Here is a 15,517-nt window from a genome sequence, read left to right on the forward strand (position 1 = left end):
GCTGTTTCGATGGATCTTCTGAATGGAAATCGTGGCCAAACAGTTTAAGCGCGTGCTGGAAACAAAAGCATAATGTCCCGAGTTACCCCCCACAGCCTAACTATTTTTTGGGATTTATTTTTTTTCTTTTAATAAGACATACAAGAGACAACTACTATATACACTTTTTGTTTTTGCACTGCAACGTAAACAAATCCGAAAGTTACCGATTACTGTGTTACTAACGGCTTACCGGTGTATGGCTTATACCTGACTACAGCAAGCGTTAATTATTATTTACTCATTAATTAGAAAAAGTCTCCTTAAAAGGAACAACAACAAGGGCAACTGTTCGACAAAAGGGGATCTATATGACCACTTACGTGCCCAACAAAGATCCTGAAAATGCGTTTTAAATATTCATCGTACACACGAGACACCAATTACTATCGACAAATCCACATTAGTTTGCTAAAACATTTGTCATTATTGATTAAATACCTAAAGCGGGCCTGCTTCACCCTAAAGCGTAAAGTATCTGTAGCATGCTTCTGTGTTTATCTAATTCGATGAATCATTTAAACTTTCACACCAGGGTTCATATACGGCTTTCTATACTACTGGTTATGGAAGCAAGAAAAACATCACGGCTCAGCTTGCATTTAAAACACGATGCAGTTACGTAATATCAAATTTAAACTCGATTGCTACCGGAAATACATGTAACAGAGTTTACAACATTAACGAGAAACGAATTGCAACAGCAGGCAAGTTAAGTCTACGATAGTAATTGTACTTATAATTTTTATATGAAGGACAGCGACTTATCCGTGAAAACAACATCATTTTTATTTATAAAAATCTGACATAAGTTGAATTGTTCACTAAACTATTGTTCACATATCGACAGTTTTCAATTAAATCAGTAAAAAGGTTTTATATACAATAATAAATTTAAATTTGAAAAAAACTCTATTTGTAAAGGGGCACTTTCAATTTTAATTTGTGCCGTTTGTCAATTCTGTCCCTTAAAGCAGTTTCTAAAGGTAGGTATGAGATAGTAAACGTGCGGCAGAAATTCGAGACGCAAATGCCATCGATTGAACGAACAGTGATTGATATGAGAACACAAGCCAAACACATCAAGTAAAACTCAATTCAATGCATAAGTTGAAGGAAAGCACGTGTGACGTATAGTGTATAAGTTTGGAAACAGGACGTATTGAATAGATATTATACAGTCAATGGCAGTTAGTTTGCTTGAGCACCAGTTAATATGCTTATACTATAACAGGTATAACTCTATAGGCTAATTTAAATGAACAGTGATATTGTAAATACCTACCTTTTATATAAACAGTTTTTATGTAACTTTGTACGTGAAATTAAAAGCAATATATAACTAGTACGTTACAGTATTGAAGAGTACGTTACATTGGTTTATGTACTGAACAAATTACGTAACTTTGAATTAAATTTTCCGTGAAGTACGGAGGAAATTGTCTATCTTACTAAATATCATATTAAGAACCGAGTGACAGCAAGTTATTGCAACTAATCAGCACAGACCAAGTATAGCTATATACGAGCGTTATAAGAACAAATATCTACGTTTGTATTAGGGTATAGTTTATGGACTTATAAAGCTGATATAGTAGGGTGGGGGGAGATGGGACATCTTTTCATTCCATTTTCTCGTCCCATTTGGTAGTAAACAAAGAACATTCAAAGAATTATTAAACCGTATCCTCACGACTCCAATAAACTGTTGCTAATTGTTTAAAAAAAATGATTAGGATATTTAGATATTATGTGCTAAAGGTGTCCCGTCTTCCCCCACCCTACTATATAGTTTGTTGCAAGGCAAAAGAAAGATACGAAAATTGAATATTTTCAAAGAACGGTCAATTATAAACGCGTAAATTAATCAGCCACCCATATCGTCCAATCCTATGCATAGATTATATTAGCCTACGTAGTTAGGTTTAATACTGAATAAACTTTTAAGCTTCAATAGGTTTCTGAGTTTTGTGTATGGCGGCGATATACGTATAGTCTATACAAGTATTGCCACATTCCCTTTTCATTAGGTCAGCGGTTCCCAACCTGTGGGTCGCGACCCCAGCTGGGGTCGCCTGACAATTTGCCTGGGGTCACCTGAGGCCTTCTGAGAAGTTTAGAATTTCATTAGTTTAGAAATTTAGAAAGTTAACTCCTAACAATGGGCAGCTCACCACAGAGCGCATCGCGATTTTACTAGAGTACTAGACAAACCAGAACACCCTGGGCCTCATTACAGGATTTACTCGTTTGATTTCAGGTAATTCATTACGTCACAAAGGCCTTTACCATGAAAATAAAAATTTAATTGCTGATTGCTGAAATGCATTTAAGCAAAAGTTGGACTTGAGGTCGCGATTTTATTGAATTCCCGGCATCAACCATAGGTAGCCTACGATAGCTAGCCTAGCCTACATAACTTTCAAAAGCGACCCAACTAATTTTATCCTTGGGGTCACCGCAACTTGGCAAATGTTATAAAAGGGTCACGGCACCAAAAAGGTTGGGAACCGCTGCATTAGGTTGTTAATAAAATGTACTGCAGATTACAAGCTCAGGAAACCAACCGCATTGTATACATAGCTTATTTCGTGCACAGGTATAAGAGAAACTGATACCAATTATCAAACGAACTGAGCGTGTATTTTAAACCCATACGACGAGCATGTACAGCGTTGTTTGTTGTGAGTTTATCAAACTGTACTGAGTTTTCGGATTTCCATGAAATTTGACATGAATTTCTGACGTCGGTTGAGCATTAATTTTTTGTTGCGGTTTACTGCTTATTACAGAATCGACGCGGCGTATGACGGAAGCAAGAAAATTAGTTTATAGAATATATGCCAGCAACTGGTTTACTATACATTGATTTGACTATATAGTAAGACGTGGGAAGATAAGACACATTTTCATTCATTTTTATGAATAGTTAGCACTTACCGGCAATTTGGGGATAGAAAAATGAATTGGCATGTCCATCCTAGTATAGTAGAGAATGGGGAATATGGGACACTTTTGTATTCTATTTTTACATCCCATTTTGTGGTAAACAAAGAAACATTCATTGAATTATAAAACCGTATCCTTTCGACTCCAATACGAGAGCGTTGTTAATTGTTTAAAACACGAGCAGGGTATTCGGATATTATGGGCTAAAGGTGTCCCGTCTTCCCCCACCCTACTATAGTAGGGCGTCAATATAGTGAAAGTAATTCAGTCTCATTGCCGTTTGCAAAGCACCACTGAATGCATGGATAGTTGAAGGCAGATTATTCTTGTTACTAAACGTGTGAGGTTATTGCGTAAGTTTCCCGGTAAAATAAAAGTTCATGGGTGTTTCTCCTTATGTAATGCGTAAGCACAATGATATTACGTCAGACAAATACGTCACGCGTGTTCTGCTTTATTTAAGGCTTAAGTCTGCAGCAACATTTTTGATTTTAATGTATTGCGTATAGATTAGAGATAACGTGCGTCATATATCCTTTGATCCAACTAAAATATAACACAGCAAGGCGATATTTATAGCAATATGTTAATGTGGCCCAACCCGTATAAGATAATAAACCACCCGAGAAACTTTGGTTAAAACATACCTGCTTTAAATAAAAGCTCCTGATATATATATATATATATATATATATATATATATCTATATACGTTGCCGCAAATGATCCACAGATAATTAGCAAAGAATACTGTAGAGTATTCTTTGGGATTTAGTGGCGTGTGTGATCGTGGTAAAATACGAAATTTACGAATGAAATTTAAGTTCCTAGAACACTTTTAATTCCTAGAACACAGCAGTAAGTGGTGTATTTTCGTTAAATTTAATCGGTGTTTAATATGCAGAACAGTTTGGAAAGATGGATACCGGGATTCTTCCCCCACCCTACTATATATAATGTCTGAGTCGTGAGGGTACACGCCCAGCACGACTTCCATAACCGTTTTTAATTGTTTAAAGCACGATCAAGATATTTGGATATTATGTGCTAAAGATGTCCCATTTCTCCCACCTCGCTATATACGGTTATAATTCTGTATATATTCTTGGTTTACTACTAACTGGGACAATACAAAATAAAAACATGGACCATTCAACCGCAACCTAGTACTTTCAAGTTTGAATAAAAACTAATATAAACACATCCGATTTAAATTGGTGTCTTCATATAAACCACAAAATGGTATATAGCAGCGGTATGCGGTTTATCATAGAGAAGGGTAGGGGGAGATGGGACGCATCTAACACATAATACTTAAATAACCTGATCGTGTTTTAAACAATTAACAACGATTTATGGGGTTCGTGGGGATACGGGTTGATAATTCAGTAAATATTTTTTGTTTACTAACAAATGGGACAAGAAAATGGAATGAAAAGGTGTCCCATCTTCTCCCACTCTTCTATATACCTTTTTATTCTATTTTTCTTCCCATTTGGTAGTAAAAAAAAATATTTATATACATGTACATATATATCAGGCCCTGGTATGTTGCCTGTAAGTTCACACAGCAGTATATATAGCCCAGTTTATTTTGGGGTTGTCCTTAGACGCTTTTAGTTTATGGCGGCGTTAAAAGATTGTATCTTACTTCGGCCTCACACGATGACATTCGTCGGCGAATGGTACACAGCAAAGCGATAGCATGACGTGTGTTTTTGCGTCAATAAGGTCTGCAGTCACCAGTGGTTTTTTAATACAAGCTTGGAAATCCGCAAAAGCGCCATTGGCAATACTGTGTTTTAAAACGATACAGAAACCACTAAATTGAATCAAAGTTTTGGTTTGTATATAAGAGACTAGAATGTAGCGAATTTTAAAACGCAAAAAGACGCCCGGATTATTGTATACAGCAGAAGAGAGATGTCAGTTATCGATAAAGCAGCGAAAACCAAATGAATTAAAACAACGAAGAGAAGGGGTAGTTAGCAACAAAACAAGTGTAAATTAAAGCACGGTACGGAAAAGTGTCTGATAAAAGCGTGGTCACTAAACCCATGATGCAGTATATAGATAAACAAGTCGTTTTTAAATCAAACAAATTTAGGTGTGATTAAAAAGAACATGTTTTGATCGAAAAAATATTTTTTGATCAACAATTTATTTTAAAAACCTAAGTCGTATCAGAAACAGAAAGTGCAAATTATGTAGCAGCATAATGTTTGTCGACTCGTAGAAAACTTCTTTACATATGAGTTTGCGGCATGGCGCACCGTTATTATTTGGCGGCGACATTATGCTTCTCAACAACGTATAACGTAGTTATTTCCTGGAATTAGAATATTTTGAAAGCATTATCAGTTTTTCTTTCAGCCTTAACTTAAAATTAAAGTAATATTATGCGTGCAAGGACGTTGTTAATGGTAGTGTGTCCCCAGGTGAGCCCAGGAGCCTGAATGGCATGCTCATTGACAGCTGTCAATCAAACCTTATGGTACGGACACCAAACGAATTTTCAGACCGCCGAATAATTCAATTGAGACTTTTGCAGTCACATAGCGGTTTTGTGAACGCGTCATTGCTCGTTTACAAACGATGATTATTATTTGTTGAGAGAAGCATTAATTTAAATTTGGCATTGGAAGAATTGTTTGTTCGGATTTACTTAATCGTTAAAGGGTATGGAGAATTTGTGCAATCGTTTTAGGTTTAGAAATATTAAATAGTTTAAAACATTCAGTACTCTGAGGTAAGATGGAAACCGTTAGCACATAGTATCCTATGTTTCTTGATTATGTTTTACAATTAACAGCGATATTTAAGAGTCCCAGGAATACGGTTAAATAGTTCTGTAAATACTTTTTGTTTACTACCAAATGGGAAAATAAATGAAAGTGAAAACATGGACCATCTTACCCCAACCTACTACATAAATGTATGAAAATCTAAAAAACACCCTAAAAGTTATGTTTTTGTTTTGCCGTTCACGAAATCAGATGGTGTTAATTTTGTTGTAAACAGTCTGATTTTAATACACGGCAGATGAGAGCATTTCTCCCAATATTTTATGTCAGTGACTCAAAACACTTATTCAAAATCAGTGCTTAATACTTCAATGTATATAGGCCAAAAAAAGTGTTTCTCATTTTGCCTTCGAAAACAAAAGAGTTGAAAATAAAGTATTAAAGGTTTGACCCGTGACGCGTTTTATTACTCCCACGTAAAAAGTTACGTAAACGCGTTGCCTCTTACGCGAGAGAGAAAACGATCAGTTTTTTATGATGACGAAACTCAAGCTTCCTCAGAAATTCTCCGCCGACCGACATATATTTCTGGAAATGCTGCGAAGCGAGGTTCTATTCCGCTGTGGTCGTGTAATCATTGCGTATTCTCGTCACACAAAGCGTCGCGCCGTTTTATAAGCAGTTGAGAAAAGATGCATGCTGATTGTATTAAAGCAGCGGCATAGGTGTGGGTTCGGCTACAAACGTTTACTGAGGTCAATTCATTGTCGTCGAGAAGTAGTTTACCTTGTTGTAAACCATAGAAAATGAACAGTCAGACAATAATTATAAGTCCTTTACGTCTGCTGCGCTAAAGGGCCAGATAAATAAGAAATCAAGAAAGGTAAAAAGTTTCCCATCTCTTAATTTATGTAATAACTCCATATATAAAGGGCTTAAATAAGACGAAATTATTTGTTTCACAGGTGTTTGATAACACAGTCTTACAGGTCTTTGATAAGATAAGGGTTAATTCTGAATAACCCGACGTCGTACCCAGCATGGCGACGTATACGACCCCACCTTCGTACATAAACGGAACCAATGTCACCACATTCGGATATAATGCTACTTCAACTATGAACTTCACAGGTAAATACTTATATGGAAGGGTAGCCATTTCTACCCAGCAGTTTAGTACCTATAATACTGCGGGGTAAGATGGGATAGCTCCTAAACGTCCCATATTTCCTGATCGTATTTAAAAAAATTAATATAATAAGTCTCGGGATACGTTTATATAACTCTGTAAATATTCTTTGCTTGCTACCAAATGATCAAGATAGAGAATGAAAACTAATAGAATATATGTTATTTATTTTAACGCGAATTTTAGCATGGGCGGGCGGGGCAAAGTAGGACACGGGGCAATGTAGAAATTAAAAAATACTCTTTTTTTTTCGATGATAAACAAATAAATTATTACCGGATTATTCTATAGTATTTTAACGATCACATAAAGCGCTTACCAACGTATCAGTAATATATTACTGTTACTAAATTTATATGGGTAAAAAAATGTATGATAGAATGTGTGTCTCAGTTTTACCACCCTTTTATATTGCTTGTATTGCGAAAGCCGCAATTTGCGTTAAACTTATCACAGACTATGAGAATAACCTTGCGTCGTAATGCTTTAATTAAAAGATTGAGCGTTCGCGTCAGCATTGCCAAGATGAATCTTCAAAAGTTTTCACCACACCAATTGAACATTTAGAAAGATTGCTTACTAAAAGGTTGAATCTAATTAAAACATGGTGACTTTAAAACCACATGTTTCTTCCAAAGGACCAGTATTCTAATCGAAATTATTTTTCAAAAAATATGAAAAAATCGCGTTGTTGCTATATTACTTATTTTGACGTTTTGTGTAATTTTGACAGCTTTAAAATATAAGTGGCTCCGTTAGGTATGTGGTCCTTAATATATGCCAATTGCTTGATATTCTTAAATGAGCACAACGCGTTGTGGTTAGCGAGTTAAAGTGCAGACGTTCGTTCACTTAACGTCAATAGAGATTAATTATCCGTAATCGTGATGCCAAGTCGCAAAACACATGTTATATATAGTATACATCGGTAATACGCACATAATAACTGCGTGTCTGATGGTTTCCCTGTAAAAAACATTTCTGCATACAGCGGTTCTTAAAAACCACTGTTTGCAGTATATACACCATAGTTCCTAAAATCGAATTTAATGGGAAAACTCGGTACTTTGGACTAGCTTGTAAACAGCAAGTAAATGAAATTTTTTCGAAAATTTAAGACATTATAAATATTGCAACGTGTTGGTAATATCCACAGCAAGTCTTTATATGTGCAAAACGGATTGAACCAAATCAACGCTGTGACTCCACGACTAATGTTAATATTTTCCAAACCTCAAATGTTTTTTTAATGAGGTCATGACAGCTTAAAATGAAATACCAGCCAAAGCTTGACAGCGGTTTACAAATCCGCAAAATGAAGGTACAAAGGCTTAATTTCAGATTGTGGCCCATTTTCGGTATTTTGAAGCTTATCTTTGCACCAGCCCACATTTTGGAGGGATATTAAAAACGAAGGTTTCGCTAAATCTACACTTTTCTAAATTATTTGTATGTAATACAATAAAAGCTTTACAATATCAAACCAAAATTACTGTTAACCAATATAGGCGACCCATGCAACCATCAAATTGTGTTCTAATTTTAGTAGCGATCTGAGGTTCAGAAAACACGTGTGTGGTGAAAACATGCAATCTTAGGTGCTTGTTCCTGAGTTGGGTGAAATAAAACAGTTTTGTTCTTTTTTGGGGACAATATTATGTTCCCCTCAATAGGATAAAATGATTACATAAACCCTAAAACACCTAACAAGTATTTGTGTTACTAAATTTTCAGTAGAGTGGAGTAAGACGGGACACCCTTAGCGCATATTATCCAAATATCCTGATCATGTTTTAAATAATTACCAACGGTGTATAAGTCGTGCGGATACGTTTTATAATTCTTTGAATATTCTTTGTTTTCTACAAAATGGACGGGAATATAGAATGAAAAGATGTCCCATCGTTCCCCACCATACTATATATTAAAACACTTAAAAATATGAGTAAAGGTGGCTGTACACAGTATCCGGCGTGTGAATTCGCATGCGAAGTCCTACGTTACGAGTTCCGCATGCGGCAGCGAAATCCGGACAAAACGGACGAATTCCGGATACTGTGTACAGCCACCGTAAACCTAAAAAAAGGTGTTTAAAACAAGATCACCGAAGTCCCTATGTCGCTGAAGTTATAAAGGGGAAAGCTTAACAAATCCTACAGTCGCTATAATATACAAAAATCCTAAAAATCTTTATTTATCTCTTCGAATACGAGAACGAACATTAAACTACTTAAAGAAGGGATTGAGTAACAAAACGACAATCATTAAAAAACAGGCTAAAGGTAAATACTAGTTGAGGAAAATAAATGATGTTTATGTGGTTTCGGCGAAAATGAATCATAAATAAACCGATTTAAGTTATTGTTCAACCTTATATAGCATTACGTCTTGTCTAATTCTGTATTATGAATAGTTATGGTAAACAAAATAATTCCAATTCTTGCCAAACATGATTTCCGCGTAAAAAGACCTAAATTATTCACACGTTTTTAAACTATTGGCGCTTACATAATTTATTGTTTAACGATTGTGTGGAGTTGTTCGGTTATAACAATATTTTATTAGTTTTACAAAGTTAAAAATCAGGTGGGAGATGATAGGTCACCTTTTTATTCTATTTTCTCTTCCCATTTGGTAGTAAACAAACAACATTTAAATAATTATAAAACCGTATTCTCAAGAATCCTATAGACCATTGTTAAATGTTTAAAACACGATCAGAATATTAGAACATCATGTTCCAAAGGTGTCCCATCTTACCCCCAGTACTATATTTTTATATTTTCTTACAGAAACTACGTATTCATATTCATTGGCATATAAAATTGGAGTGTCATTCGTTCTAACGCTGATTGCTGTAGTTGGTACACTTGGAAACATATGTATCATATACGCGGTGTGTACGCAAAAGGTTGGTATTTTTCTATGGCTCAATTTAGTTATAACTTTTACGAGCCATTGGAACATTTCGTTTTTATTTCTTAAAGAAATGATGAGCCTTGAATATAATATTGTGCAAAATATAATTATTGTTAAAGGCGTAATTTATATCTATATAATTATTTTTTTAACAATAATTATTTTTGCACAGTATTATTTTCAGAGCTTATCGATTTCTAAGAAATGGAAACGAATTGTTAAAAAAATGGTATATATATATATAGATGCGTGTGTGTGAGAGTCCCATCTTCTCCCTACAATATAGTAGGGTGGGGGAAGATGGGACACCTTTCATACATAATAACCAAATATACTGATCGTGTTTTAAACAATTAGCAACGGTCTATGGGAGCCGTGCGGATAAAGTTTTATAAAAAATCGTTGAATGTTTGTTTACTACCAAATTGAAGAAGAAAATAGATTGAAAAGGTGTCCCACCTTCCCCCACCCTACTATATGCATATTTACTGTATCCTAATAATCTCTATTAATCAGGCATTTGTCAATGTCATATGATATACCGACTATCATTAATAAACGGACAGCAATCAAGTAAAGGATATGGGAATAGTAAATAGCCTTTATTAATGCGGTTGGTTTTTCCCAATCGTCAAGCCATTTGTCATTGACAAGTTGTCATGAAACTATTGCGCATTAAAATTTAATGTTACTTATTGGCAAGGGTATGGTGATAGAATTAAAGATATGCAGGGGAGGGTGTGTAAAGGGTTGGGTAATCGGAGTATTGAAATTAGCGTGAAAAGGAATATTTCAACAATGCATTTTGTCATGTTTTAAAATATTTTAAACCATGTTAATTCGTGGAGCTGCGTAATTCAACTAACGTATTTTTTCTTGATATATAGTAGAGTGGGGGAAGATGGGACACCTTTAGTACATAATATCCGATTATCATATTCGTGTTTTAAACAGTTAGCAATGTTCTTTATGGGAGCTATGACGATACGGTTTTATAATTCTTTGAGTGTTCTTTGTTTACTACCAAATGAAACAAGAAAATAAAATAAAAAGGTGTCTCATCTTCTCCCATTCTACTATAAGGACGAGGGAGACGGGACACCTTTGGCACACAATATTCTGATCGCGTTTAAACAATTAAAAACGGTCTATAGAAGTCGTGAGGTCCAGTTATAATCTTTGGATGTTCATTGTTTACTACTAAAAATGGGACGAGAAAATAGAATGAAAAAGTGTCCTATCTTCCCCCACCCTAATATATAACAATTAACGAACATTTTCCGCAGAAACTGCGTCGTTTAAAGACCAACTACTTCGTATGTAACTTGGCGCTTGCTGACTTGACAGTTACATCAGTAGTTCTTCCTTCGACTGTCGCGAATGTCATCAATAATAATGTATCTCCATTACCGGTGGGCGCGTGTATGTTCGTCGGGTTTATAATGCCCTTAAGCTGCGTCGCTTCAATGCAAAACCTAATGCTGATAAGCACACAAAGGTAAGTAGGATATTACTAATAATATACTATTCCCATTGATGCTATATATGTTGGTTGTGGGGTGCCGGGGAAAATGTACACCGTTTGCATAATATTCATTATTTCTTAAACGTATTTTTTAAAATTACCAACCCTCTTTGAAGAGTCGTGAAAATACTTGTAAATAATAAGAGACACCTTTAGCACAAAATATCCAAATATCCTGATCGTGTTTTAACCATATAAAGGTGACTGTACACAGTATCCGAAATTCGTCCGTTTTGTCTGTTTTGTCCGAATTTCGGTGCCGCATGCGGAATTGGACACCGGTTTGCATACGACTTCGCATGCGAATTCGCACGCCGGATACTGTGTACAGCCACCTTAACAACGGTCAATGGGAGTCGTGGGCATATAGTTCTTTCCTCACCGCCTACTGTATCTTCTTTTTACAGAAGTAACATTACTGGAAATGCGGCGCAATTTCCGTCGTGAGATCATATTACAAACGCATGGTTTCGTTTAAAGCAATCGGTCGTTACAGAATTCCGACTAATCCTATTTCAATCAACAACAGACTTTCAGCCACTGCGGTGACTGACTCGAATCGAAATACTTCTGAAGCGATTAAAACATGGGCACTTGTCGTTTTCGCTTGGGTTTGGTCTACAATGCTCGTGCTCCCTCTAACGACAAGTATTCCAACGCTTACGAACTCGACTAGCAAAACCATGCTGAAGTATGATGCCGCCGCAGGTAAAAAAATAAGTAACAAAGTTTAAAAGCAACTATTTTTTTACACCCTATGCAAACATGAAGTTTTATTTATAAATAGCGGGCAAAAAATAAAAAGAAATTATGCTCAATTTTTTTAATCTACAGCGAGGCAAGCAAGGGAAAATTGAATTTTGGACAATTACCCATAAACTAATTAGTTAAATTACGTTCTGTAGTCATACATTTAAGCGAAATAAGGTCAAACTTAAATGTAAGTAAACTTGGAAGTGCAGAACAACTAATTTGACATGTATTGTAAAATTAAACCCAATGTACAGTAGGGTGGGGAAAGATGGGACACCTTTTCATTTCATTTTCTCGTTCCATTGATGGTAAACAAAAAAACATTCTAGGAATTATCACACAATATCCTCATGACTTTAATATACCGTTGTTAATTGTTTAAAACATGGTCAGGATGTTTGGATATTACGCGCTTAAGGTGTCCCATCTTCCCCCAGCCTACCATTATTTTTAGAAAATAATCATAGCCAATAAAGCATGCGTTTTACCATGTCTTTATACAAACAAATAATATTGCTGCCAGGCTTATTATGAGTCTAAACAAGAGGTAGTTATCATTTTTTGTTGTTATTTTTTTGTGATCGATACAAGAATTACGTTTCGCTCGCCGGTGAGATATTATAAGAGTAAACACAGCAAATTTTGATCTTTTGTTGGGATGCCCCTTTAAGTGTTCAGCCCAAGGACATAGTTAAAGAACCATACATAAAAACAATCGTCATCAGATTTCAGACAACTTACATTACAATGCACTGTAGGTATGTGTGCATGGGACGATGTGTCGTCACCTCGATACAACTTCGCTCTGATCTGCGTCGCATTCTGTATTCCCCTCATCGTATCTGGCATCTGCTATACTGTGCTCTTCAACCGAGTAAAGGGGTAAGAGACTGCTGCTTTTTGTTGCTTTAAGACGCCTAAGTAACTGTTTTCTTTGCACCCGCACAAGTATATATATATATTAATGTATATACATACATATGAATACATATATAGTAGGGTGGGGGAAGATGGGACACCTTTAGCACATAATATACAAGAAAACAGAATGTAAACGTGTCCCATCTTTCCCAACCAACTATATATAAAGATAGTAAACGAATCAATTAAACGTTTTGATAGCCAGATTTTTCGTGCGGTGTATGCTACAGATTAAACTAGGGTAACGTGATTTTTTATGAACATTCGATCACGGCGAGATTAACAGAATAATTACAATTGCATATAGTTACCAGTTCTGCTAAAAAATAACGAACGACAATATATTTTAGGAAGTCCAGGAAAATGACAAATCAAATGGAAACTAAAAACGCCACCTTGGTTCAAAGGGAACGTAGACTGCTGAAAACCATTCTCATCGTGTTAATAGTATTTGTCGTGTCATGGGGGCCATATTGTCTTATTGTTCTGCTAAGCACGTTTGGAATTTCTGACTTTACTACCAACGAAACGTGTGAGTAGTCTACCTGATTTAGATTACTTTATTTGGATTGGAATAATGATATGAGACACGTATGCTGCAGCACCAATTCATAAGAATAGGGTTGTACAATTATGCATCATAGCACACTGCTGTTGTATATACGATTATACGATACTATCATTTGAACCAGTTTTCTGTGTGCTTACATGTCACTCAGTAAATTTAATATACAGTACGATGGGGGAAAATGGGACACTTTTTAACTCTACTTTCTCGTCCCATTTAGTAGTAAACAAAGAACAATCAAAGAAATATGAAACTATGTTCTCATTACTCTTATATACCGTTGTTAATTGTTTAAAGCATGGTCAGGATATCTGGATATATATGTGCTAAAGGTGTCCCATTTTCCCCACCCTACTATACGTTTGATAAAATTGACTCTTTATTTAACAAAATTTTGAAATAATATTTCACGTAAATGTTATACAGGCCGAACTGTTATGTCTCATTAGTGCATGAAAATAAGCCGTCCGTATATTTTTACAGGGAAACGAACTACAGCGTGGCTGGGCGTTTCAAATTCAGCTTTTAACAGCATAATATACGGTTGGCGAAACCGGAATTTTCGAATGGGTTACAAAATGTGTCTTTACCAAGTTATAGATGGCTTAACCTGTAATAAGTAAGTTTTTGTTAAGCCATCTAATATAACACAATTTGGTTGTTATAATCAAAGCAACGTCTAACGTTCATTTTCACCAAGTTTTGTACAACATCTCAGATCTTATCGATTCCTATCATTGAGTTTCATAATATGATTAAACTTATTTCTTTAAATGCCGAACTTTCTATAGACTGTATAGTTATTGTAGTGTTGGGGAATACGGGACACCTATAGTCATTGTAGTGCTGTAGTGTTGGGGAATACGGGACATCCGTTGGGGAATACGGGACACCATCGTGTTTTAAACAATTAACAACGGTCTATAGGGGTCGTGGGGATGCGGTCATATATTTAATTGAATGCTGTTTGTTAACTACCAAGTGTGGCAAGGAAATAAAATAAATAAGTGTCCCATCTTTCCCCACCGTACTTTATTATTGAACAGTTTGTGACAGCAATCCCTTATTTTACTTATTTGATTAAGTTATAATTGCAAACTTAAATTTTTTTGAGCTGTGAAGACTGTTGTTTTGATTTTGTGTAATATGCTTACATTATATGTAACCGAAGATTAAAAAAAGTTGTTATTTAGATACGAAATGAGGCGCCGCGTTCTCCGTCGTTCATCAAAACGTAAACGACAACGAATGTCTGACCTCGCCCGTCGGTCTATTCCTCCCAATCTATCCGAATGTACAACTACAAATAAATACGTAACACGGCTGAATAACTCTTCGGTTCGGTCGAAAATATCTTTAAGCGTAAACAGCACATAAATTTAGAATTTTGCTGAGTGTGTCCTATATGTACGTTATATATGTTTGACCTATGTACGGTTGCATTTGTCCATCTTAAGCTATTTATACAGTAGGGTGGGGGAAGATGGGACACCTTCTAACTGTATTTTCTCGCCCCATTGAGTAAGAATATACAAAGAATTATAAAACCATATCACAATGACTTCCAAAGACCGTTGTTAATTAATTAAACCACGATTAGAATATTTGGATAATATGTGCAAAAGGTGTCTTATCTTTCCCCACCCTACTATATATGTATTGTTATTTTTTTGCTGTTGTAAACTGCCCGTACGACTACACTGTAACGTTTCGTTTTAATATTAATTTTAATGCACGTTGTTTAAAATTAAAGTTACCTTTATTATTTTTTTGAAGTTGTGTTACTTTGTTAGTGAGATGTCATTAATTCTTTGGCAAAGAAGCAGCGGGACATTATGGAAAGTAGAGAAAAACCTCACTGTTTATAAAGCTATGCCAAAAAACGCGACAGATCAGTGCAACTTTATTATA

The 15,517-nt window shown here is 35.5% G+C and overlaps 1 protein-coding gene across 1 annotated transcript; it reads left to right on the plus strand.

Annotated features, from left to right (window-relative positions):
• The first annotated feature begins 6,673 nt into the window (after positions 1-6,673).
• Positions 6,674-15,130, plus strand: LOC149733698 (melatonin receptor type 1A-like). Its single transcript, XM_089880508.1, has 8 exons — positions 6,674-6,862; positions 9,713-9,831; positions 11,126-11,337; positions 11,894-12,072; positions 12,876-12,999; positions 13,389-13,570; positions 14,090-14,225; positions 14,800-15,130. Exons 1-8 carry the CDS (start codon positions 6,772-6,774, stop codon positions 14,981-14,983), a joined length of 1,227 nt encoding a protein of 408 aa, XP_089736634.1. The 5' UTR covers positions 6,674-6,771; the 3' UTR covers positions 14,984-15,130.
• Positions 15,131-15,517: the final 387 nt, after the last annotated feature.

Source organism: Ciona robusta, chromosome 7 (genome assembly GCF_009617815.1).
Source record: "Ciona robusta chromosome 7, ASM961781v2".
Classification (NCBI taxonomy): Eukaryota; Metazoa; Chordata; class Ascidiacea; order Phlebobranchia; family Cionidae; genus Ciona; species Ciona robusta.